At 40.7% G+C, this 27,465-nt stretch overlaps 1 protein-coding gene across 1 annotated transcript in view; it reads right to left on the bottom strand.

Annotated features, from left to right (window-relative positions):
• LOC145356550 (uncharacterized) overlaps positions 1 to 26,978 on the bottom strand; it is an 82,588-nt gene extending 55,610 nt beyond the window's left edge. The window contains exons 1-6 of the mRNA XM_080209312.1: positions 26,875 to 26,978; positions 24,739 to 24,975; positions 12,615 to 12,738; positions 10,151 to 10,240; positions 7,522 to 7,652; positions 967 to 1,019 (exon numbers count right to left, since the gene is read on the bottom strand). Of these exons, the coding sequence (XP_080065438.1) occupies positions 967 to 1,019; positions 7,522 to 7,652; positions 10,151 to 10,240; positions 12,615 to 12,738; positions 24,739 to 24,975; positions 26,875 to 26,978 (739 nt within the window). The remainder of the gene's footprint in view (positions 1 to 966; positions 1,020 to 7,521; positions 7,653 to 10,150; positions 10,241 to 12,614; positions 12,739 to 24,738; positions 24,976 to 26,874) is intronic.
• Between the last annotated feature and the right edge of the window lie 487 nt (positions 26,979 to 27,465).

The following is a 27,465-nucleotide window of genomic DNA, read 5'->3' on the forward strand; positions in this document are numbered from 1 at the left end:
AAAGTCAGTCAGTTCAGGATCGACTTTTCTTCCAGAGGCGACAAGCAGTGCACATGATTCAGCCCTACGTTCCATCTATTGTTTCATTCATCCATTGCCTCTAATGGGTGGAAAATCAATAACTCACAGTGCATCATTTCCTAAAAAGCGCTTTCGGCATGTTTCAGAGGATGACCCCTGTATAACACTTTACCCCCAAAGAAACGTGTCAAATAGCAGATGAATGTGGTGTTGTTGTTGTTGCTGCTGCTCTCATTGTCTGCGACACCAAGTGAAAGAAAAATCAACTGAAACAATTACTGTGCATCACCCCAAAGCTTATTCAGAAAAAGCACCGTGCTCCCACTTACTCAGTTACATAATGGGTAAAAGACAGAACTGCTGCTTCTCAAAGCCTAATTTAAAATACTCTATGTCACAGAGACAGTAAAATTTCATTATTTCATTCATGACTGCACTGCATTTATATGATACATTGGTCTATGTAAAGTCAGTATACAACATTAGCCTCAATCACTGTAATCTATATAGTCCTTTGCTCCCTTGGAATAGAATGAACGTTCTGTGGATCTCTGTTTTACATTCAGTTGATGTAGTGGCCTGGCATTTCCATTAGGTTGCACTGATTTTTTTTGACACAGCTCATCAGAAACCGGTGCAAAAGGTCAAAGCAAATTCAGGGCAAATCTGGTTTTCCTCCACGTTTTAGTTTAAAAGATCACTTGCTGAAAGCTGGTCCCACCCACAAAACTGGTCACACCCGCAACTAAATTCATCATCATTGAGAGTTTCTGCTGATTGCGACCGCTTGTGGACCTTCAAGGAAGTTCTACAACTCAAAGAGTTTTTTTCCTAAAGTGCAAGGTGCTGTAGCTGAAAATATAGTTTTAATTTAAACATTGTGGCAATCCTCCACTTTTTGCACCTCCCTCCTAACCCTGAAAACCTGTGGCAAGTCTCACTTACTTATACTTGTGATACGATTAAACTGCAACTGGAGAATCTGGAGCTCTTGCAACCTATAAATAAAAGATGAAGTAATGAAGAACAGTTTGCAATTATAGTTTGATCTGCTTAAATCAGACATCCACAGTAAACCACATAAATTATGAATTCCATATTGCCATACAGTCCTAGGCTACTTTCTGAATTACATTCATCCAGCACACAGTAAGAAGTGATAATATAATGGTGCAATGCAAGGATAGTACATCATCCTGCTATGTAATTTGCCAGAGGTTAGCTACTTAAATGGGAGATAGATTATCACTAACTTACAGATTCTTCATCAGCTCTGCATCCCTATCTTGTAGAAATCAAGCTCTGAATTGGCTGGCTGTAGTGGGTTTGAATGGATTGGGATATCATTTTATAGATTCACTGAAACCTTGGGATTACGGTGACCCTCCCCTCCATTCCCCTTCCCACTCTTGTCTGTTTACGCACTTAGTGAATAAAGACAGCACAGTTCTATTAGTTGAAGCTTTGAGCCACTGACCCAGGTACATAGCAGTTGTGCACTAATTTAACACTTGACTAACTGCTGATGTATACACTAATTTTTAATAAGCATTTACCTCACCTCCACCTCATCCTCTCCTCCCATAATCTTCAATGTTTCAAAAAAAAATCAAGTTTAGCATCACTTTATTGTATTTTCAGGTTGTTCTTCCAAATCATTCTTGGAATGAGGACACTTCTGGCAAAGTTGGCACTGATATCTTTTCCTAGTTAGAAAATGGTAAAGAGATGGGGCCTTTTTCTTGAACCACTGATAGTGGTTTAATACAACTGAGTGCCCTGCTACACCACATCAGAGGTCAGTTAAAAGTCAACCACATTGACATGAGGCTTCAGCCATATTGCAGACAAATGGGTATTTCTTCATTCACCTCATCCTTTTTCTTACTACTTTAGTGGTGTGTTGCATGTGGGATTTCCTCCCATCTCTAGATTTTTGACCAGTCTACTTAGACACTCCAGTTTGCGTCTCTCATGCTGCAAACCTTTCACTTTTGTTGTAGCACAGAGACTGATTTGAAGAAAGAAATTGACAGGAAGGTTTTTTGCCCATTAAATTTCTAAGGAATACAGCTACCTAGAATCTTCGGCACAGCAGTCAAGGGAATTCATAATAATGTCCCAACTAAGTGGCAGACCCGGGACAATGTTTTATTTTTCCAATCAAGCGCTTTTCCATTTCAGCCAATAAGTCCAATGTGTGATCTATAAGCCTGCAGATGGTGATTGACGAGTTGGGGAGAGGCCTTGTTTGTAAGTTTGTGCCTCGACTTTACCTCCGCAGGTTACCAGTGAAGTCTCTCAATGTGCCTTCCCCATTTTGGTCAGTCACAGGCCAGGTCCTTCCATGAGTGGACAGGAATGTTTGACTTCCAGGGATGCCTTGAGGCCATCCCGAAAGCATATCGTCCTGGGAGTCTCCTGCTGTGACCAGGTTCTGAGTAGAGCAATTGCTTCAGGAACCTTCATTAATTACTGTGGTACATGTGCTTGTGTAATAAATTGCACTGTAGATTGCTCCACATGTATGTGCTTTCATTCTATTATTCTGCTTAACTGTGTGTGATTTAGTACGTGAAAATTAAAAAATACTACAATATTATCCACAGGAGATAACAACAGTTTAATTGAGAGCTCGTGATGATCTACTGTATCAAGGCATCAACTGGCATCACACTTAATATAAGCAAAATCCATCAAGTTTATTTAATTTAGTTGACTTCAGCTGCCATGGTAGTAAGAATACATAACTGATATCACTAAACCTGGACTAAAGAAATACTTTAAAAAATTAAACTCATTAACTTGCTTGCCCCAAATCCTACCCAATGACGACTGCTGAAAAGTGTATTCAATGGAGGTTACTGAGCCCTATCCTGTTTTCATCTAACTGCCCCGTGGGCTTGAGATGAACACTAGATCAGGTTCAATCGCATTGGTAAATAGCCTCCAGACATTGTCATGGTTCATTCATGAAAAAAAAAATCATCAGACTGTTTTTAAAAAAGCATCCAGATTGAATTCAATTATATTCACTGAATATTTCTAATATAATAAAATCTTGTTAACTGAACGTTTTCAGCAATCTTTATGAAATATATAATTAAAACGTTATTACAGTACAAGGATGTCCTACAGTCTAGCAGGGAAACTGGGGTGAAGAATTATGGCTTCAACCATGTAGCTCTCTCTACCATCCTCGCTCCCTTCAAGCACAGCATAAGAACTAGGAACAAGAGTAGGAATTCAGCCCCTTGAGCCTGCTCCACCATTCAATACGGTCATGGCTGATTTCATCTTGGCCTCATCTCCACCTTCCTGCCCACTCCCCATAACTCTTTGTCCTGCTACTAATTAAAAACTCTGACTACTGTGATGATACTGTGCCACAAGTGTACTTGTGTCACTTTTGTGCAGGATTTGTTGTAGCAGGTCTATGCACTACGTTGTTACTGCAGCAGCATATTGATCTTAATTGCTACCATGTCTGTTTTAGTTTTGATTAATGTTGGGTGGTTATTTTGTCACCTGGGATATTGCAGAGTGGGGTTTGATTAGGTTGATTGACAAGTAAAGTCATATGACAGGGTGGAGCTAGGCTTACACAGAGAAATCAAGGCAGCCTGCTATTGGGATCTTTAGAGAGAGGTTGTTTTCTCTGTCTGGAGTTGGGGAGTGGAATCTGACAGAATTAAGTCTCCTTCTCTGAGATTCTGCAGTCTGGAGGTTGTTGTATGAGAATCAGAAGAACAGGTGCCTGTCTGGATCTCTGTCCAGAGGAATTAAAAGGCTGAAAACATAGCATTCACATGAGCATGTCTGTTTTTTGTGATAACTAATTCTGAAGAAGGATTATGTTTATGGAGATATGACTTTAAATCAGAACTATAGAGATTGCTTATTATTAAAAATTACACTTTGCCATGTTTAAATATTTTAATTGGTAAAAGTTATGTTAATTCTTTTTGTTATATTTTAACTGTGTTCTTAAATACAATTTCTTTCAATAAAAGCTTCCTAATGGGTCAATTGTGTTGTATCTAGAGTAAAATACCTTATAATCACCCTAAAATCAAAAGGAAAGGTTAGAGTCTAGGCTAACTTCACAATATACCTTAGAGTTTCTGATCTGGTCTCTAACAATATCTCCTTAAATTTGTTTCATGCTCCAGCCTCAACTGCATTCAGGGGTAGAGAACCCCAGATTCATGACCCTTTGAGTGAAGTAATTCCTCCTTTTCTGTTATAAATCTGCCACCCCTTAGTCTAAAACCATAAGTATCTGTTCTACGTCTACCCTCTCAATCCCTAGTGTCTTATACACCTCAATTAGATCTCCTCTCATTCTTCTAAACTCCAGCAGGTATAAGCCTAACCGGAAGAATCTCTCTTCATAAGACAAGTCCTTCATCCCTAAAATCAATCTAACGAGCCTTCTCTGAACTGCCTCTAATGCATTTACATTGTTGCTCAAGGGGATCAAAACTGTGCGCAGAGCTCCAAATGCGGTTTCACCAATGCCAAATACAATTGCAACAGCACCTCCCTACTTTCGTAGTCTATTCCATTAGCAATGAATCCCAAAATTCCACTTGCCTTCCTCATTACTTGCTACACCTGCATACTATACTATCTGTGATTCATACCAGATCTCTCTGTACCAAAGCATTTTGAAGTCTCTCTATTGAGATAATAAATTGCCTTTTTATTCCTCTGACCACAATAGATAACCTTACACTTATCCACATTAAACTCCATCTGCCAAATTTTGGCCCACTCACTAAACCTATCCATTTGCATTTGTATTTCTCTTATTTCCTCATTGCAACTCGCTTTCCCACCTATTACAGTGTCCTCTGCAAATATGGCTGTAGTACACTCTCTCTATCCCTGCATCCAAGTCATTAATATAGATTTCGATTGCTTACACACTAGGAATGCAGAATTTCCACTTGTATCTTCCATCACCGTAAAGGGCATCAAATTGAGAATTCAACAGGCTGAGCATAAATGTTTCAGGAATATTATTCTCACTGCAAATGTTTAATTGAGTTAGCCAATAACAATGGGCACAACCTCCAACTAGTCCTTTAAAAAGGGGTAAAAAAAAGATGTGATGTACAATGCTGATTCTTTGAAACACAAAAGAAAGATTCAGTCAAGAGTTCAGCATGTTGCACTGCAAAACAGAGTGCACGGATGGTAGATATTTTCTTAGTTTGTATTCTACTGTGAAGGCCTACTGTGCATTTCAACTTCAAATGGGCTAACTAGACTGTTTTCAGATAGGTAATCAGAAATAGGAGTTACAAAACAGTGTAAGGATTTAAAGGCTTTTTCTTTCTTGCTCTCCAAGTCTCCATTTAGGGTTAGTATTTCTGCCCACACACAGCTCCGTACCTCAGGCACATCAGGTACAGCTCCGTACCTCAGGCACATCAGGTACAGCTCCGTACCTCAGGCACATCAGGTACAGCTCCGTACCTCAGGCACATCAGGTACAGCTCCGTACCTCAGGCACATCAGGTACAGCTCCGTACCTCAGGCACATCAGGTACAGCTCCGTACCTCAGGCACATCAGGTACAGCTCCGTACCTCAGGCACATCAGGTACAGCTCCGTACCTCAGGCACATCAGGTACAGCTCCGTACCTCAGGCACATCAGGTACAGCTCCGTACCTCAGGCACATCAGGTACAGCTCCGTACCTCAGGCACATCAGGTACAGCTCCGTACCTCAGGCACATCAGGTACAGCTCCGTACCTCAGGCACATCAGGTACAGCTCCGTACCTCAGGCACATCAGGTACAGCTCCGTACCTCAGGCACATCAGGTACAGCTCCGTACCTCAGGCACATCAGGTACAGCTCCGTACCTCAGGCACATCAGGTACAGCTCCGTACCTCAGGCACATCAGGTACAGCTCCGTACCTCAGGCACATCAGGTACAGCTCCGTACCTCAGGCACATCAGGTACAGCTCCGTACCTCAGGCACATCAGGTACAGCTCCGTACCTCAGGCAGAGACTTACTCACATATGGGCTCTGTCACATCACTAGCTCTCTCACAACACCCCAATTTTCTGATCAGCAGAATTGTTGGTACAGAATACACCCATCCATCACCCATATAAGGACGGCACGGTAGCACAGTGGTTAGCACTGCTGCTTCACAGCTCCAGGGGCCCGGGTTTGATTCCCAGCTTGGGTCACTGTCTATGTGAAGTTGGCACATTCTTCTCATGTTTGTGTGAATTTCCTCCGGGTGCTCCGGTTTCCTCCCACAGTCCAAAGATGTACGGGTTAGGTCGATTGGCCATGCTAAGGTTGCCCCTTAGTGTCCTGAGATGCGTAGGTTAGAGGGATTAGTCAGTAAATGTGTAGGGATATAGTGGTAGGGCTTGGGTGGGATTGTGGTCAGTGCAGACGTGATGGGCCCAATGGTCTCTTTCTGGAGTGTAGGGTTTCAACGATTCTATGGGAAGGTGTATAAGAATTAAAAATCAAGGAAAACAGCTTCTGTGAAATATTCTGCTGTACATAGACACAAACACATCAGAGAACACGTAACACACACATCACAACCAATCCGTCCCTGCCCAGTTCAACACAGAATGCTTGAACTATCTGTCAGTATTTAAAGACTGACAGAGGGAACCACAAGGAGCAGAATCTTAAAGGGACTTGCGCTAGTGCACTCAGACTACAGTCGTGTTCAAGCCCCAGCAGCAAAACAAGGGTTTCAACAAAGAGATTTTCTTTCCCCAGATAGCTAAGTAACTGCCTTACACCTCTGGTGAGGCAGGCCCGCTCCCTTCCCACCCCTGAAGACATACTATAGCAAATCTCTCCTCCCAGCCTGGTGCGAATCCACTACTTTCTGCATTCAATTGATCTCAGGATTCAAGATTTGGCCAGAACCAGCCTCTGAGGTGACCAGGAGTCCTATCACATTGGACATCTGACCCATTGTAAAGCACAAGTCTTTCAATCAAAAGTTTGGACAACTATTTTGAAAACATGCTTGTTGTTTCCAGTCATTACGTGCATGATACAGATACAAATAAATTATCTTGTTTGCATGTAGCAAGTAGCTTACCAGTGACTGTTTTATTATGATGATACATATTGTAAGAAGTCTTGCTGCCAAATTAACCTGTTGGACTTTAACCTAGTATCGTGAGACTTCTTACTGTGTTTACCCCAGTCCAACGCTGGCATCTCCACATCATGCTACATATTGCCATTGGGTTCTGTTTTTCAAATTTTTGATTAAAAGAATGTGCTTTACAATAATTGTAAATCTACATGAATCAGGTACATGTGGTTGTGTAATGAAAATCATCACAGCATAGTTTGGCTTTAAACTTGATTTAAATTCTTGAAAGAACTTGCGTCACAGCGGCACAGGTTGAATGTGTAAGCAAAGAAGTGCAACTAATTCACTTACAGATTCCAAACAATGATTGTATTTATCTCACAATGAATGTATCACTTACCTTTCAAGATTTTTGATTTTCCTGATATTATTACCATACAGCTTAAGCTCTGTAATTTCATAATTATTCTCCAAATTCTCAATTTCATCAATGGAATTACAGGACAGGTCCAAAATCTTTACTCCAGGCAACTGTAATAAAGTAAATTGCAGGATGTCTAAATATATTCCATCCTTTATAAATACAAATATAAAAAATATATATCCTTTACAACTATAAAGGTACATTGCGTTATCTGAACAAGATTTCAGAAAAAATTGGATGTTAACTTTTGCAACTTGAGCAAATAAATCACTGATTTACAACAACCTGCCTCAATCCCCATTATGGTTGATAAAATAAGCAGGGATGTCAGGACATTATAAGTACACTTCTGTATAGAGGGTATCAATAGCTTAGAGCATTTGCCATTGCCAACCTCAGACCAAAACTGGGAAGATTGAAGCATTTTGTTCAGTCTCTACTCCAAATTCTGTTTTTCCAGTTACTTATTTCATCCCCTTCTTGACAACATTGGGACTAAACCAATCTGGTTGTAACCTTGGTGTCATATTTGACACAGAGATGAGCTTTTAATCAAGTATTTGCTCCATCGCTGGAAGTGCCTATTTTCCCCACTGTAACGTCACCCAATCTCAGCTACATCTGAGTTCAAGTGCTGCTGAAACCCTCATTAATGTCTTGTTTTTCTCTAGACGTGACAATTGCAATGCAATCCTGGCTTTTTTTTTTGGCCACATTCTGCCCTTCATAAACTTCAACCCATCCAATACATCTGTGCCAACTCTCAACTTACACCAAATCCCATTCGCCTATCACATCTGTGCTCACAAACCGACACTGGCTCCCAGTCATATAACATCTTGATTTTAACATTCTCATTCTTGTTTTCAAATCCATCAATGGCCTTGCCCCTCTCATCTCTAATCTCCCCCAGTCCCCAGCCCTCCAATTCTTGCCTGTCATGTAACCCCAACTTTGATTGCTCCATCTTCAGTTGCCTAAACCCAAAGCTCTGGAACAGCCTTCCTAAACCCCTCCTAGCTTCTAGTCAAATCTGGCAAAGCAGCAGCTGGAGAGGAGGAGATCATGGTAAGATATATTTTCTTCAATTTACCAAACAGAATGACATTAAAATCAAGACCTTTCTGGGTTCCTTTATTCTTTAGATGAAGAACACAGCAGCATGACCTCTACATTTAAACTTGATAAATCAGAAGTTATTACTGCAGCACATTTGCTCAATTATGCCAAAATGAGCTTCTGTGGTACACAACCAAACTGACTTGCATATTTCTATCAGCAGCACACCATGATGGAGTGGGCTATACAATAACAAAAGTTATAAAGTTAAAGTTTATTTTTTAGTGTCACAAGTAGGCTTACATTAACATTCCAATGAAGTTATTGTGGAAGTACCCCAGTCACCACACTCCAGAGCCTGTTCAGGTACACAGAGGGAGAATTTAACACAGCCAATGCACCTAACTTTCACACCTTCCAGACTGTGTGAAGAAACCAGAAGACATGGGAAAAACCTGCAGATTCCACACAGAAGTGACCCAAATTAGGAATCGAACCCAGTCCCCGGTGCTGTGCTAATCACAGTGCTACCATGCTGTACTTGTACAGGCTAACAATTTCTAGTAATTTGCTTTAATGTACACTTTGTAACTAAGAATTAGAAAAGGAAATAAATCGATTTTGCCATTTCTATCTCATTACACTTTAACAGATTCACCTCTTCACCTTTGTTTTATATTCAGGGAGGTATGGTCAAAGAAATTCAAATATTCAGAAAATAATCTGTTTATAAATTTGGACGAAAACTGTGTACACATGAGTGGATGAAGCCCCAGTGTTTTCATTGGCAGGTTTAACAAGCCTAATTAAGGAAATCTTTTGTCTCTTTCCCCTGTCCTCTTCGCCCACAGGACCTCATGACACCCCACTTCCTCCATCACCTAACATGATTAATATAGAATTGTGTGGCAGGGGCCATTCAACCCATCATGCTTTTGCCAGCTCTATGAAAGATCTATCCATTTACCACCCACTAGGTTGATTCATCATAATCAATCTTCAAGAACATTAATCTAGTGCTTTAACATTAATCTAGACCTTTAAAAACTTGTCTTGGTAAAGGATTGGCCCATGAGGAATGAAGATCTTCAAAAATCAGAAACTAAACTGTGGAAATTATCCAGAAAGTACACTTACTTCATGACTTAAAACAGATTTTTATGATTCACAAGTAGGCTTACATTAACATTCCAAAGAAGTTACTGTGAAAATCCCCCCGTCGCCGCACTCCGCCTGTTTGGGTACACTGAGGGAGAATTTAGCACAGCCAATGCACCTAACCAGCATATCTTTCGGACTGTGGGAGGAAACCGGAGCACCCAGGGGAAACCCACGCAGACACGGGAAGACTTCACGACAGACAGTGACCCAAGTCAAGCATCAAACCCGGGTCCCTGGTGCTGCAAGGCAGCAGTGCTAGCCACTGTGCTATCACGCCGCCCTTGTATAGGCTAACAAATTCTAGTAACTTGCTTTAATGCATGCTTTTTAACTAAGAATTAGAAAAGGAAAGAAATCCTTTTAATAAGGAATGGCGAATGCTTACCCGTTCAAACGTATGTATCTTTTTTATTCCTTTTCCATGCAGGTCTAATGTGTTGCCATTCCTACATCCATCCAAATTTTCCTTCGAAAACTTGTAAAATAATCAAGAGCTAGTTAATGGAATGTCAGTGTTCTCAGCTGGGAGAATGTGTAGGCATAGTGGGTTATGTACTGACCTTTCATTTTGGTTCAAACTGATAAAAGGTATCCTCCCTGCACTCATTATGAAGATGGTAAGTGTAACGAGTTTGGAGAATTACAACATGTGAGTACCCTAAAGTATGAGCATGCTCTCCTTGGCAATCTCACTCAGAGAAGCAGATGTCCTTTGCATAGCTGATATGGAAAGCCTGAGGGATAACAGCTGTTAGACTGCATTAGTTGGAGGGCAAGAGTGAAACAGCCGTATATGTAAGGATTAATTGTCACGTGTGTGTGTGTGTGTGTGTTTGTGTGTGCATGAAAGAGACAGAGAGGGAGAGAGACAGAGTGGGAATATTAAGATTTTATAAACATCAGATTTTCGTCTATGTTTGCCTGTATTGACTGGCTTGTATGTTGCCTCTGCTGTATACAAACAAAACAAATTCAGATCCTTACAAAAACAAGAGTACGTTTTTTACTTTATGGTTTTTTTGAATTCAGCACAAGGGGCTTTTGATTGCTCCAGATGCACCAGGACTCGAATCATAATAGAGTTTCCTACTACATAAAATCTCCTGTTTCTTCACCTTCCGTGCCACAGGAGAAAGCAAAATGTTTTGATATATTTTCAGATTACTGGGATGGGCGGGTGGAAGTTCTGAAGGGATGAAATAAGCCTTTCCAAAATAATAATGTTAGTAATAAAATAACAATTCACTGCCTGGTTTGGTAGTGAAAGCAGAAAACCTCAACCAGTTTAAATGGTACGTGGACCTGCACCTAAAATGTGATCATTTGCAGGTGCTGGAAGGTGGTATTCTGGAATAGGCAGCTAGTTCATTTTTTTTTTAGCTTTTCAGCAGGTGCAGCCACGATGAACTGAATTGCCTCTTTCTGTACCGTTTCTATGATTCTAAGGTTGAATTCCATTTCGTAAAGAATGGAATAACATTGTTTCCACCATAGGTTAGAGCGCTTGCTTTCACCTTTGCCAACTGGATTTGCATCCAATTTCAACTAATCAGATGAATGCATTCCCTGTCTTCTAATTCCAAGGCTGCTGTGTGAAATGTGCTTAGGAAACCTCAAGCTGGTTCCTGGGCATATGTCCACAACAGAAATCTGCCTGTAACTCAGCAAAAGTTAGCATCTTCATTCAGAAGCTGGTGTGGGAAATGGATTTTTCAATTGGTGGATGTTTATCCTGTGCAGTAATTTACAACGAATCTACACTGTAAAATGAAATAAGGGTGACCCTCATGTGAACAATTGTGAAACGAACTGAAACCAAAATTTTTTTTCCTCTCACAGTGTGCTCATCCTGGCTTCCCTCCCAGAAAACAGAAAGTGAGATTCGTTGAAATGCTGAAATTTGAAAAAACCCTGGTGCATGTTAAGACTTCATTTGTTAACTTTTAAGGCAAGATATGGCTGTTTTCCCACTGGAGGAAAAACGGAATCAAACCAGGTAAGAATGAGCTCATCGACTGATAATTGAATAATGGAACAGTTAAACTCTTTGACAAAGTATCTGCACAACATTAATTTTGCTGTAGCTGTCACAGTAATTCTGATCCCACATTCCTGGCAGCAGGAGGAGGCTACCCACATCCACAGAGGACTCTGTCAACTCTGTCATCACTTAGCCCACTGCAGTTGCTCACAAGCATTTTTGACCAACTAAGCAACACTCCTACCCATCATCACTTTAAAAGCAGAACAAACCTAAAGTCTCCACAGACTGATCAGCACTGTCCTCCCCATTCTCTTCTCTGGGAAATTGAAAATCTGAAGGTGCAGTTGTTTTTTTTATAAATCTTTGCATGTAAAAAAATAACCAGAGTGTTACTCAAGTAGTTCCTTTACATATAATATTCCAGTGCAGACTACATAAGCAGATGCCAAACATTGTTTAGAACTTGAATACCAGTTTCTTCTTTGTTTGTATTTCAAAGTTCAAAGGATAATTACAAAAATGTTAATTTTTAACAATCAGATTTCTTCACACTGCCCAAGATTCAGTTTAAGAGGTCAATGAAATTCAAGAGTGAAGCAACTTCAACAAGCAGAAAATAGCCAGAACTGGAAATATCATTAAAATAAAATAAATATAGTGAGATTAACATTCACCTATACACATTTCATAATTATGTTAATGATGCAAAATCTCCTTTTTTTGTTCTTCTCTTCAATTGGAGGGAAAATCCACTCAAAACACATCTCGAGCTTTAGGCTATGCTTTCCCTTTTTTGAGTTACTGCCGACATGGGAACTTACAAAGCAGCTAATATAAGTTCAAATACTGTTATATTTACACTAACCTGGCCTTCTGAAGTATCCCTGTTATCTGCTGTAACATCTTTAACAGAAGCAGATGGTTTTGCTTTGGAACAAGCTGATCTTGCAACCTGAGTGCTATGTAGTCTTTTCACATTGGTCCGACGCCTAAGGAATGGATAGATATTTTAAACTTTAAAACAAAACAGAAGTAGAAATGTTCACTACAATGTAATCAGCCACCCAAATGTATCTTGTTTCTCTTTACCTTTCTCCTGATCACCCACACGTCTCTCCTGAATTTGTAATTACATCTATTAAACTTTTTAGGGAGCCAATTCAATATGTCGCTTTATCGGTCATCGTTGTCTTGTTACAATACCGAGACCAATAACTCTTTAAAAATCATCTGAATTCCCCAGTGACCGATTCAAAGGATCACACAAGATTTCACATTATAAGACTATTAATGTAACAGACTAAAATTAACATTGTCTAAACATTGGTTAGTAGGTAACTAATACACTAAACACCAGAAGAAATATTTCCCTTAAAGTTGTAACACAACTATAATGTCCTAGCTCTGCTAGGGATCGTTGGTGCAAAGAAAAAGAAAAAGAAGTGTTTTGCACACTTAGATTCAAAGTAACACACAACAGGTTTATTGAGATTTGCACCATTAATCATTATACACAGTTAAAAAAAGAGTCAATCAGGAGGACATCTATTCCTCTTTGGTTGTATATGACATTCTGGAATTTGGCTGTCCTTCACCCTAGAAGTATGATTTGGAAATTCAGTAGACCTTTTTCTCTTGGAACTAATTCTGCATCATTCTCATTTTGTATAGCAGCAAAAACACAATCATTAGGCATCTCAGATTCAACTAAGTTTTCCTTCCATAATAGCACTCACATATAATAACTAAACAATTCTGGAAATTATTCTGAGAAATCTTTTTGAGATGGCAAAAACTAGTCAGTATGGCATTGCCAAACTGGTTCATCTTCGGTTTGAACCTTGTAAAAGATTGGACCTGTTTTTGCTCTAACTACAGTTGAAGCCATTGCTCATTTGTGGCATAATTATGTGTCATCCACTCAAGCTTCCTGTTGAAATGAGCATTATATTGCCCTTCTCACCTAGCAACTTTAGATTGTTGTTGATGCGCTGCTATCTCTGAAGTTTCTGGAGGTATAACAAATCAAATCTAGTTCTCAACTTTCTTTTTAAGAGTAGTAACGCAGGTGAACTTTGGGAAGTCACATGAGTAGTGTTTATATAAGATGCCAAAAAGCTATTCACATGTTGAGATGATGAACCTTGCTCTCTTGAAAATTTTAAAGAATGGGGTTCAAGGTTTCTATGAATCTTTAAGATAATCCATTGGTTGATGATGATAAGGTGTGGATTTTATTTGCTAAATATCACTTACTTTGAGATAATCTCAAATGTGAAGTAAACTGTGAACCATTATTACCAAATCTTGCAAAAACTTCATTTAGTTTTTCAATGGTTTGTTCAATAGATCTCATGATAACAACATCTGGCCACTTTAAGTATGTGTCAGTTATGATGAAGAACATATCACCCTTAAATGGACCAGCAAAAATCTACATCCAATCATTGCTAACTCCCAAGGGTGTAAAGGAGACAATGGTGGTATATTTTTTATTTGTGCACATATTGACGCCAACCCACTTTTTCTTCAATCTGAGAATCCAGATACAGACACCAAAAATAATTCCATGTAGTTCCTTCATTCAGACTATACCAGAATATCCTTCATGTAGTTGTTCAAGAACTAGGCAGACTAGAAGGAATGATCACTCGGATTCCCCACAAAAGACACCGACCCTGGACGGTCAACTCAAGTTTTCTTGACGCAAAACATTTCAAATCAGATGCATATGATCCATTCCAGCTATTATTGTTCCTTTCAATACCATACTCATCACTTTACCTATCACAGGGTCATCTCTGCTATGTCTCTGAATTGAAAAGCTGTCACAGGCAAATGATCTACCAGCGAAAAATAAAGAATGTTCACAAAACTATCTGCTCAATAGATAAGGTAAGCACAATAATGCATCAGCATGGCGCTTTGATTGATGAAACTTTATACCATAACAGTCTGCAGATAAGATCAGTGATCATCTTTGCAATTAGTCAGCAGCTAACAAACATTTATATGACCCAAAAATAGCTAAGGGCCACTGATCAGTCAATAACGTGAAATTACAACCATATAAATAATGATGAAACCTTTGTACGCCAAAAATTGTACTCAATGCTTCTTTTTCTAGCTGACCATTGTTAGATTCAGACTAGTCAGAGTACATAAAACAGAAGCTCTTGGTCATTCTTCTCCCAAAAGCATAATATGTGAAATGATAGCCCCACTCCATGAGTATTGCAAGCAAACAGTGAAGGTAGCTTCAGATTAAAATGAACCAATACTTCAGACTTCTACAAAGCATCTTTTCCATTCTTGTATGCTTTCTCACATTCTTTTGTCCAGTCCCATGACTGTTTCACACAGTAAGTTATGCAATGGCTTCAATAATATAGCTAAGTTAGTAACAAATTTGCCATAATAATTTATGAATCCTAGAAAAGACCTCAGTTGCATCACATTTGTCAGACGTGGTGCTTCTAAAATAGCTTCTATCTTTTTAGATGCTTTATGTAGGCTTTTACTATCAATAATGTGACCCAAACACTGGACCAACATCTGGAAAAAGACAACTTTTCTTTCTTGATATGCCGACCATGTGCTTAAAGGATCTAGATAGGCTGGGCGAATGGGCCAGGAACTGGCAAATGGAATTTAATGTTGGCAAGTGCGAGGTGGTCCACTTTGGTAGGAATAATGGTAGGAAGGATTATTACTCACGTGGCGAAAAACTGCAGCAGGCGACGGTGCAGAGGGACCTCGGGGTCCTTATGCATGAGTCGCAAAAACCCAGCCTGCAGGTGCAGCAGGTGGTCAGGAAGGCTAATGGGATGCTGGCCTTCATAGCAAGGGGGATTGAATATAAAAGTAGGGAGGTCTTGCTGCAGCTGTATAGGGTACTGGTGAGGCCGCAGCTGGAGTACTGTGTGCAGTTTTGGGCGCCGCACTTATGCAAGGATATTTTGGCCTTGGAGGGAGTGCAGAGGAGGTTTACTAGGCTGATGCCGGAGTTGAGGGGGTTGAGCTATGAGGAGAGGCTGAATAAACTAGGCTTGTACTCGTTAGAGTTTAGAAGAATGAGGGGAGATCTCATTGAGACGTATAAGATGATGAATGGGATGGATAGGATAGAGGTGGAGAGACTCTTCCCGCTCAGAAAGGACAGTAGGACTAGGGGGCACAGCCTCAAGATAAAGGGGGGTGCGGTTTAGAACGGAGTTGAGGAGGAACTTCTTCACTCAAAGAGTGGTGAATCTCTGGAATTCTCTGCCCGTTGAAGTGGTGGAGGCTGCCTCGCTAAATATTTTTAAGAAGCGGGTTGATGGGTTTTTGATAAGCGAGGGGATTAAGAGTTATGGGGAGAGGGCGGGAAAGTGGAACTGAGTCACGACAGATCAGCCATGATCTTATTGAATGGCGGGGCAGGCTTGAAGGACTAGATGGCCTACTCCTGCTCCTATTTCTTATGTTCTTAAAGACACCCAATGTTGTAAATTATTCAAATGATCTGGTTCACTGGACCCTGCAATCAGAATATTATTCACGTAACATTGTACACCAGAAAGACCACTTAACATCAGATCCATTGATCTATGGAATAGGCCTGGTGCAGATGTTTCTCCAAAAGGCATTTTTTTAATAAAGAAGACCTATATGAAAAAGAATGGTAAGCAACAGTTGAGAATCAATGGCTACATTCATCTGTAAATATACTTGTGGAAGATCAATCTTGCTGAATTTCTAATCATCTGATAATCCAACAGACAAATTTTCAATTAAAGAAAGCAGATATTGATCAGCACATAATGGTGATTTATGGTTGTTTTAAAAAATCACCACAAATACAAACAGAAGCATTTGGTTTCAATGACAGGTACAATGGGGATAGCTCAGTCACTCATTGTAACTAGCTCTAACACACCAGTGTTAACAAGTCATACTAATTCTTCTTTGACCTTGGAACAAATTGCATAATGTACCTGCTCTTGCTCTGAGATTTACTGGTTGACTATTAGGCTTTATTGACTTTCATTTGAACTCCCTTCATTGAGACAAGTCTCTCTTCGAATGCACTCTTGTATTTATCCAGAAAGTGTTGTAAGTTTGTTTTGGGATTGATCAATCTGTTGACAATACTTCAGTTAAGTTTTATCTTCTTCAACCATGATTTCTCAAATAGAGTGGGAAAATTATCATGGATCACATGGAGAGGCAACTCCACTGTTTGTCCACTCAACTTTATGTTGACCATGATATAACCTTTTAATGACATGATCTCTTCCTTTTATTTCCTTAAAATCACGGGCACAATGAACGTAACTCATTCCAACTTAATGGCAAGAAGTACAGTGGAATTCTAATGAGTCGATTTCAGATAACACAAAATTCCAGTTATGTTGAACTATTCCCATAGGCAGAATAGCAAATGCCATAAAATGATGCCCTTGGTAAGTCATATTTCTGTACTCGTAACTCTGGATTAGCTGAATTTATCCAAACTTGTCACAAGACCCTACCAGCGTAGAGTTAGACCACACAAGCACAAAATCAAGCTGGGCAATCTATCACTTAACACAGAGATCTCCCTGTGAAAGAAGATGCAAAGCCTGTGAGTATGGCTCAACCTATGAGAAAGTTAAAAGTGTTGTTGATCAGAGAGGTGAGTTGGTACAACAATTGAGAAACCGTGTTGCAGAGCAGTCATTGCAATGACGTAGGATATTGCATCATCGGGTTTGTCCGTGGTTAGGAAACACCAAAGATAAACATCTTGGAACAGTTCAACAAGCAGGCTTTCCCTCAATAAGAAACAGAGAGAGCTCCCTATCCCAACATTGAAGAAGCTCTGCTGACATGGCTCATGGCAGGCTGAGCAAAGAAAGTTCCTATCCCCAGTCCAAGATATTTGGACATGAGAAGTTCACCTGCACCAACGGATGGCTGGATCAATTCAAGACAAGGCATGCTAAGCAGAAAAAGATAAAGGAGATTTTCCTGAGCCAACTCCTGACATTTTTCTATGCTAAGTTCCAGCTTTTTACAAAGTTGGCCATTGTAAGGTGTGATCAAATTGAATAAAGACTTTTCCTCACATACACTGTTTTACTGTGTTTTCATTTTGGTTTTTTTAATTCAGTCGTGGGACATTGGCATCGCTGGCTGGCCAGCATAATTGCCCATCCCTAGTTGCCCGAGGACAGTTAAGAATCAACCACATTTCTGTTGCTCTGGAGTCATATGTGAGTCAGACCAGGTAAGAACAGCAGATTTCCTTCTCTAAAGGAGAATGGTGAACCAGATGGGTTTTCCAACAATGATTTCACGGTCATCCTTAGACTTTTAATTCCAGATCATTTTTATTGAATTCAAATCCCACCAGCTGCCATGGGGGGGATTTGAACCCAGGTCCCCAGAACATTAGCTGAGTTTCTGCATTATTAGTTGAGCGATAATACCACTAGGCCATCACTTTCCCATATGTCTTCATGTTTGCTGCTTGAATCTGTTGTTTTTCACATAGACAATATACTTATGCATCCACATGGGAATGGAGCCTCCTCAGCTATCATGATGCGGAACTTTATGAGGTTTGTGAGAATCCCCTGAGATTCAACGCCACAGAATGTTACTGAAGCCAGGACAAAACTTAACAGGCATCTTTCTCTCAAAGATAATGGAACGTAACCAAGATAATGCAAAAGTAAACACTTTGTTAATTGTATAAATTAAAGTTTAATTGTATAAACTAAGGTGGAAGGCAATCATTAGATGATGACTTGAGCATCTAAAGAGACATTTATTAGTATCAACAGAGGTTTATGGAAACACTTACTGATGTTGGTGGTGAGTTACAGAGTTAGGAACTCCGCTTTACATTTGTAATGTTTCACTTTGTGAGTAAATCTAAAACTGAGCAAAAATTGACTTCTGGTCTCCTTCACCAACTGGCTGTCAGGAAGGTAACACTGATATCTGATTTAGCTGTACCTTGAAACTAGCCTAATTGTAACCTGAAATATTTTATGTATCTCTGGGAGTTAACCCTCTGTAATCTCAATTTATCCTCTATAACTCTGTCACAACATAAACCAAAACAAAATTCTTTTCAGGCCTTATAGCAGAAGTTTCAAAATACTGCAGTGGATCAACATACAGAGTCTTGTCAGCCTATTCAACTGCATAGGACCTCATAACCAAAAATTGATTCTGTCCTTGTCCGATGTTGAGTCATATATCTTCCTGTAATTTTCAGTGGGTAGCTATCATTAATGAGCTTTCGAACTGATTTCCTCCCCATTCCATCTCAACAGCAAGAGGATGAATTGAAACACTTAAGAGTCATAGCAGTTTACAGCATGGAAACAGCTCCTTTAGCCCAACTTGTCCATGCCGCCCTTTTTTTTGAAACCCTCAAGCTAATCCCAATTGCCCACATTTGGCTCATATACGTCTATACCCATCGCACCCATGTAACTATCTAAATGCTTTTTAAAAATAAAATTGTACCCACCTCTACTACTACCTCTGGCACCTTGTTCCAGGCACTCACCATCCTCTGTTTTAAAATTTGTCCTCTGGACACTTTTGTATCTCTCCCCTCTCACCTTAAACCTATGCCCTCTAGTTTTAGATTCCCCTATCTTTGGGAAAAGATATTGACAATCTACCTTGTCTATGCCCTCATCACTCTGTAGACCTCTATAAGGTCACCCCTCAGCCCCCTACGCTCCAGACAAAAAAGTCCCAGTCTATTCAGCCTCTCCTTATAACTCAATCCAACAAGTCCCGGTAGCATCCTAGTAAATCTTTTCTGCACTCTTTCTAGTTTAATAATATCCTTTCTATAATAGGGTGACCAGAATTGCACAGAGTTTTCCAAGTGTGGCCTTATCAATGTCTTGTACAACTTCAACAAGATGTCCCAACTGTTGTATTCAATATTCTGACTGATGAAACCAAGCATGCCAAATGCTTTCCACTTTCAAGGAGCTATGAACATGTACCCCTAGAACTGCTACTCAGCTGTACTCACTAACACAGCAAATACTGTGGTTGGATTGGGATGAGGTGGGTAGTTGCGGGCTAAACTTGGAATGTTCTTGGTCTGTAAAATTCAGGTAAATATCAGGTAATGCATTTACAAACAATGCTATTGGCAAGCTTCAATCTCACAATAAGAGTATCTTTAACTGTATAAAAAAGAGAGATCAAAGTGAACATAGGCCCCTTAGAACATGAATCTGGGGAGATAATTATGGGGAACAATGAAATGGCAGAGGAGTTCAAGAGATATTTTGCACCTAAAAGAGAAAACGCTGGAAAATCTCAGCAGGTCTGGCAGCATCTGTAAGGAGACAAAAGAGCTGACGTTCTGGGTCCAGATGACCCTTTGTCAAAGATTCCAGCATCTGCAGTAATTTGTTTTTAGCCAGGTATTTTGCATCGGTCTTTATGGTGGAAGATACTTTGAACATCCCATTAATACTAAAGAATATAAAGTGAAATTAAGTACCATCACCATCACTAGTGAAGATAGCGAATTCATTGGTTGTGATTTTCTAAAAATCCTTGGATTCTGGAGAAGTACCAGAGGATTGGAAAACTGTCAGTGTGAAACCCTTAATTCAGAAATGGAGGGAGGTAAAAGCAGGCAACGATAAGCCTAACATCTGTTGTTGGAAAGATGTCGGAATCAATTATTAAGGAATAGCAGCACATTTGGAAAATCATAATCTAATCAAGCAGAATCAACACAGCTTCATGAAAGGAAAATCATCTCTGCCTAATTTATTGGAGTCTCAACTAGACTGGATGGAGGAGAGCCAGTAGATGTGTTGTATTTGGACTTCCAGAAGCTGTTCGACAAGATATGTCATAAAAGGTTATCATAAGATAAGAGTCCATAGTATTGGAGGTATTGGCATGGATGGAGAATTGGCAAATGGATAGGAAACAGCAAGAGGGGATAAGGAGTTCTTTTTCAATCTGGCAAACTAGAACCAGAGGGATTCCACAGAGATTAGTGTGGGAACCGCAACTGTTTACAATATAAATTAGTGATTTGGAGGAAAGAAGTGAATGTACTGCAGCTAAGTTTGTAGACAATACAAAAATAAGTGGAAAGACAATTTGCGAGACGGATACAAACAGTTGACAGAGATACTGATAGGTTAAGTAAGTGGGCAAAAAGTTGGCAAATGGAGTAGAATGTGGGAAAATGTGAAGTTGTTCATTTTGGAAGGGGGAACAAAAGAACAGAGTATTATTTAAGTGGAGAAAAACTGCAGAAAGTTGCAACACAAAGGGACTGGTGCATGATAAACAGAGAGCTGGCACACAGGTGCAGCGGTTAACCAGGAAGGCTAATGGAATGTTGGCCATTATTTCGAGAGAGTTGGGGTATAAGAGTAGGCAAGTCTTGCTGCAACTGTACAAAGTATTGGTGAGACCACATCTGGAGTACTGAGAGCAGTTTTGGGACCATTATTTAGGAAAAGATATTATTCACTGGAGGCATTTCAGAGAAGGTTCATAAGGATGATCCCTGGTATGGAGGGATTGTTTTATGAGGAAATGATTAACAGGTTGGAACTCTACTCGCTGCAATTTAGAAGAATGAGAGAGGATCTCATTGAAACATAAAAGGTTTTTAAGAGGCTTGACAGGGTAAATGTTGAGAAGATGTTTCCCCTCAGGGGAGTCTAGGAGCAAACAGAGTAGTCTCAGGATAAAGGGATCCCAATTTAAGACTGAGATGAGGAGGAATTTCTTCTCTGAGAGGGTTGTGAGTCTTTAGAACTCATCACAAGGAGCTGTGGGGGCGGAGTCCTTATGTATATTTAAGGCTGAGATAAGCAGACCTTGGATCAGTAAGGGAATCAAGGGTTACGGCAAAAGGGCAGAGAAGTGGACATTAGGAATTTTTGGATAACCATGATCCTACTGAATGCAGGGTAGGCACGAGGAGATTACTCCTGTTCCTATTTCTTATGATCTTATATACAAAATGAATTAAAATAGACAAAAATAAATAACCAAGGAGTCCTGCCACACACAATACTTGGCTTCTGTCTCAATATACAAGCACAATACAGGGCCCCAAGTCTTGGGCATGCTTCAGGGTGCCAAGCAGAATACAGTTAGGTACACCTGTTGAAGGAGCAGCGCTCCAAAAGCTTGTGATACCAAATAAACCTGTTGGGACTCTAACCTAGTATTGTGAGACTTCTTATTGTGCAATACCAGGGAGTGAGCACAAATACGGGTTCTGAACTCTGGATTCAACCTAATAATTTTATTTAAAACCAAATACACACACTTAAAATGAACAAACATCCATTCACCTTGTTGGATCTTCCTGACAATACTTTACGAGCAGAAAATTGATCAATGATGGTAATTCTTTTTAAAAACTGATGTGAATTGCATAAATTAGCTCGTGATTTGTTTCACGTTTGTTCGTCCGTGTAGATGATAGACAGTGTAAACATTAATCATGGTAACCCATTGTTGACTATGAAAGACATTTTACAATCTATGCGCTATTTAAAGCCTCTCTGATGGTTCAAAGTGGATACTTTGCAAACTACTAGACCGAGACAGATAGTGAATAATTGGTATCAATACATTTCAACCAGAACAGCTGATGTTGACTGCGACAGTTTACATGGATTAATGCAATTGTTGGTGGCTATGCACCAAGCAACAGCACTGGAGTGACATTAATCATATGTATGAAGAAAAATTGAATGTAGAAAATCGGTGTATGAATTAAATAAATTAAAGTGAATGCATAAATTTTCAAAAGTATTAATAAATAAAATAAAAAATTAACAAAAACAGAACCTCAGCAACTCATGACCGACTAACTACAAGGACAGATATTTTATTCTACCTTAGTCTTAAACTTATATTTTACCAGCTTGGATTTGAGACCTATTTTGTGCTATCCTTAGAACTTAAAAGTGATATTTCAGAATTATCTTTTCTGTTCCTTCAACTTGTATAGGTGTTAGCCTTGCTTGACTGGTAAACCTCTCATCTCCTAGACAGACAGTTTCGAGCTCAAGTCTCACACCAGAAGACTTGAACATATAACCCAGGCTGGCAATTCAGTGGGATACTGAGGTAGTGTTGCATTGTAATTTGAATCAGTCAGTATAATGGGGCCCCATCTGCCTCTGCAGATCCCATGGCTCAGTGAAAGGAAAAGCAGCAGTTTTCCCCACACCCTGGAAAATGTACACCCCTCAACAATCTTTACTAAAACAGAGAATTAGATGATTATCACAACAGTGTTTATGGGATATTGTTGTGGGAAAACTGAGCATTGCACTTCCAACAGTATAATAATGTCAACATTTCAAAGGTATTGCACTGGTAGTAAAACCAACAGATGCGGCGCAGACCAGGACACAAAACACACACCTCATTTCCAACCTGGAAGCAATGCTTGTAGAAACTGGTTATGGATTGATTCATGAACTTACTGTAAAAACCAAATGTTGATCATGCTACAACCTCACACATGTTAAACTGAGTCTCACTTTAAAGTACCATTTAACAAGCAGATTCTGTTTAGGCTGGTAAACTGGCACGAGGCAGTGCACTGGCCATGATATAGGCATGATGTAGAGATGCCGGCGTTGGACTGGGGTAAACACAGTAAGGAGTCTCACAACACCAGGTTAAAGTCCAACCAGTTTATTTGATAGTAATCCCACAAGCTTTTGGAAACAGTGTTCCTTCATCAGGTGCGTGGAAGGTTCTGACACCTTCCACACACCTGATGAAGGAACACCGTTCTGACGCCTACCACACACCTGACGAAGAAACGCCGTTTCTGAAAGCTTGTGGGATTACTATCAAATAAACTGGTTGGACTTTAACCTGGTGTTGTGAGACTTCTCACCATGATATTGGCACCAGACACGAGCCATGAGTAGGACACTGGACACTATACAGGGCACTGGCCATAACATATAGCGCCAGTCATAATATAGGGTGCTGGCCACAATAAAAGACACTGACCATGATGCAAGACATTGGTCACTGACCATAATACAGGCACCATACAGAGCATAGGACACTAGACAAAATACAGGGGATAGGACACAGACCATGATACAGGGTGCCGGACTTACAGAACATTGGCTATAATACAGGGTGATGGACAATTGGTCACTGGTTACAATACAGGGTGATGGACAATTGGACACTGGCTATAATGCAGGGTGAGGGACATACAGGATACTGGCTATCTGGCAGTGATGCACATTTGGACACTGGCTATAATACAGGTTGATGGACATACAGGACACTAGCTATAATACAGGGTCATGGACCCTGCCTATAATACAGGATGAGGGTCATACAGGACACTGGCTATAAGGCAGTGATGGACAATGGAAATACTGGTTATAACAGAGTGATGGACACGGGCTATAGAGTATGGGACATATTGGACACTGGTTATAATGCAGTGATGGACATTTGAACACTGGCTATAATACAGGGTGATGGGCATCTGGACATTGGCTATAATACAGGGTGATGGACACTCACTATAATACAAGGTGACAGACACTGGCTTTAATGTAGGGTGATGGACATCTGGACACTGGCTATGATACACAGTGATGGACATTTGGACTTTGGCTATAATACACGGTGATGGCCATTTGGACATTGGCTATAATACAGTGATGGACATTTGAACATTGGCTATAATACAGGCTGATGGACATTTGGACATTGGCTATAATAGAAGATGATGGACAATTGGACACTGGCTATAATACAGGATATTGGACAATTGGACACAGGGTGGGGGAGTTCTTTTGGGTACAATTGGACACTGGCTATAATAGAGTGAAAGACATTTAGGCACTGGCTATATATAATACAGGGTGATGGACATTTGGACACTGGCTGTAATACAGGGTGATGGACATACTAGGCCTCACAGCCGGAGCGGACTCGAGTTCACTCACCCTGCGGCCGTCTCTTCTCCGTGTTGACTTTTGGCCATGGCAGCAGCCTGAGGCGTGCCTTCGCCGAGGGATTTCCGAGCCTGGTTCGTGGGGCCTGTCCCTCGGTCCGGCGCCGGGGTGGGAATCCGGGCCCCACCGTTGTCCTGGTAATGGAGGCGCGTCCCTAGCAACCGCCCGCGGGGACTAAGCACATGCGCAGTGAGGAGCAGCGGCCTGTGCTGCAGATGAGCATCTTTGCTGGGATGGCAGAATGGAGATAGTGTTAGTTGGTAATGACTTAAAGCACGCACTGTAACATAACTTCAATGCATTATACTTCAGCAATGGTTATATTGTAAGTAAATAGAAAAGTTTGGTTTTGAGCTTGCTCCAGTAACTCAGCTGTTAAAGCTTTATTTACAATTGTCACAAGGCTTACATCAACACTGCAGTGAAGTTAGTGAAAATCCCCTCGTCCCACATTCCGGCACCTGTTTAGGTACACTGAAGAATAATTTAGCAATGCACGCTAACCAGCACGTCTTTCGGACTGTGGGAGAAAACCGGTGCACCTGGAGGAAACCCATGCAGACGCAGGGACAATGTGCAGACTCCACGGATTCAGTGACCCAACCCAGGAATCAAACGTGGATCCTTGATACTGTGAGGCAGTCATGCTCATCACTGTGCTGCGCAAGCTATCTTGCATCAGAGTCATAAACAAAATACTGCTGTGATAACCCCCATGATCTGCCAAGAATTAGTCTTGGAGGCAATGGTTCATAAGTTCCAGCAGAAACAATTTACATAGAGGTAGACATGCAAACTTGAATAGGGTCCTTTTTCTGAGCTACTGCATGGTCAATGGAAGATGGCAGACTGATTTGCCGTACAGCAAATCTAACTGGTTCCCCCAGCTGGGTTCCTAAGATTGTTCAGGTTCTAATCATTACGAATTTGAAGGAAAGGTTGCAGGGTCCTTTGTCCAGGCAGACTCATGCATTCCTGTGGTTAGCCCTGAATGTAGATGGCAGTGGTAACAAAATGCAAGTTTATGTGATCCTGCCAAATAGCTCTTATTGTTCAAGGGTCACAGCCACTTATGGTTCCAGTTAGAAGGTCATTAGACAGTTTCAAAATTCTAGGATATACCCATATAGGTATAAATATATATATACAGCATAAAAATATATTGTGATGTTTTAGCCCTGTTATACTCCCATTTGAACAAAATGACAAGATAAAAGAATACAGGAGATGGACATGTAAGTCATACCCAAATGTTGTACTGCTATATTGTTACTTTATTCATAAAGAAATAGGAACTAATTGTTGTGTGAACATATCCGGGAGTGCCACATTTTGCTACACAGCCAAATAACAGTGCATCAGTCTGTCAGTCCACCAGCCACATGGAGAGATGCAAGAAATACGCTCAGTGAAACTCCAGCATTTTGTGTCCAAGGTGTGATTATTTCTAACCTATGGGAACTAGAAGGCACAACAGCACATCAGCAGCTGTTGTCCCTCAAGCTCTTCTATCACCAACACTGAAATTTTGCTGGTTCTGCCTTTGGCCATAACTTGTAATTCTGAAAACGGGATAATTACCTGTACCTGGGATGACTAGCAAAAGGGTGACCACCCTCTGAGATCTCAAATGACCCTGCTGTACTAGAGTTGCCACCTGTGATTAAATATTCCTGGAGGTTTCATCACATGACTTGCCTCCCTGTCACCATTATTTGGCTAACACATCCATCCTTATAAAGCACTGTCTTCCTACACCAATTGGAAAGAAAGAAGACGCATTACCCAATTGGATGCTGTTTGACCATCAGTCAAACAGCCTTTTCCCCCATTTTCAATAGTTTTATATCTGGTGCAGCAAAATATTCAAAGAAAACTACAAAAGAAACCATCTTTTTTAATATCCTCGTGATTTTCTCCAAGATTGCACACACAGCTGTGTGATATTTGAGCTTTGATTCCTGAAGACTCCAAGCTAATCTTGGAGGGTTGGCAACCTATAATCTGAAATATAGAAAAAAGCACTCCAAGTCAGGCAGCAACTACGAAAAGAGAAACAGAATTGACATTTCAAAATTAATGAAAGGCCATTGCCTTGAAACATTGGGCTGGATGTTCAGCCCTCACTTGGGCTTGAATTGGAGGCAGGCAAGAGCTAACAATGGCTTCCCGGCTCCATCTTGCCTCCGGGCCACTTTCTGCAGATACAACAGGTAGCCAACACAGCTCATTATAAGCTACTTGAGGCCAATGAAAGGAAGCCTGCTGAGATTTTCCAGTTGGCTTCTATATTTCCACAAGTGGAGGGAACCAGATTAGGTGCCTGGGGGTGGGTGCCAAGCAGCGAGCAGGGGTTGGCCCAGGTGGTGCCAATAATCCAGGCAGGCCAAGAAGCCCTCCCAGCCTACCTGCAGAATGAGCAGCCACAGGCTGCCCTATGTGGGGACACCTACCGCCCCCCCAACCCCCCCCCCCCCCCCCCCCCCCCGCGACTCCTCCGACCCCCCTCACCCCCACACCCCCGCCTTCAACAACAGTGCCCTGGCTACAAAAGCCATCTCTTAATTTAGGTTTTAAGAAGTCGAAGAGAGGACACCCTGAGTATGTGTCCTCCCCTCTACTTATCTACCCCCTTTTGCTCTTTCAAATTGGAAGGTCTCTGATTGGCCCTCCAGCTTTTAGAGCCCACCCACTGACCTCAGTTGGACGGTAAATCCA

This window comes from Carcharhinus amblyrhynchos, chromosome 21, assembly GCF_965287045.1.
Source record: "Carcharhinus amblyrhynchos chromosome 21, sCarAmb.v2.hapA, whole genome shotgun sequence".
NCBI classification, from domain to species: domain Eukaryota; kingdom Metazoa; phylum Chordata; class Chondrichthyes; order Carcharhiniformes; family Carcharhinidae; genus Carcharhinus; species Carcharhinus amblyrhynchos.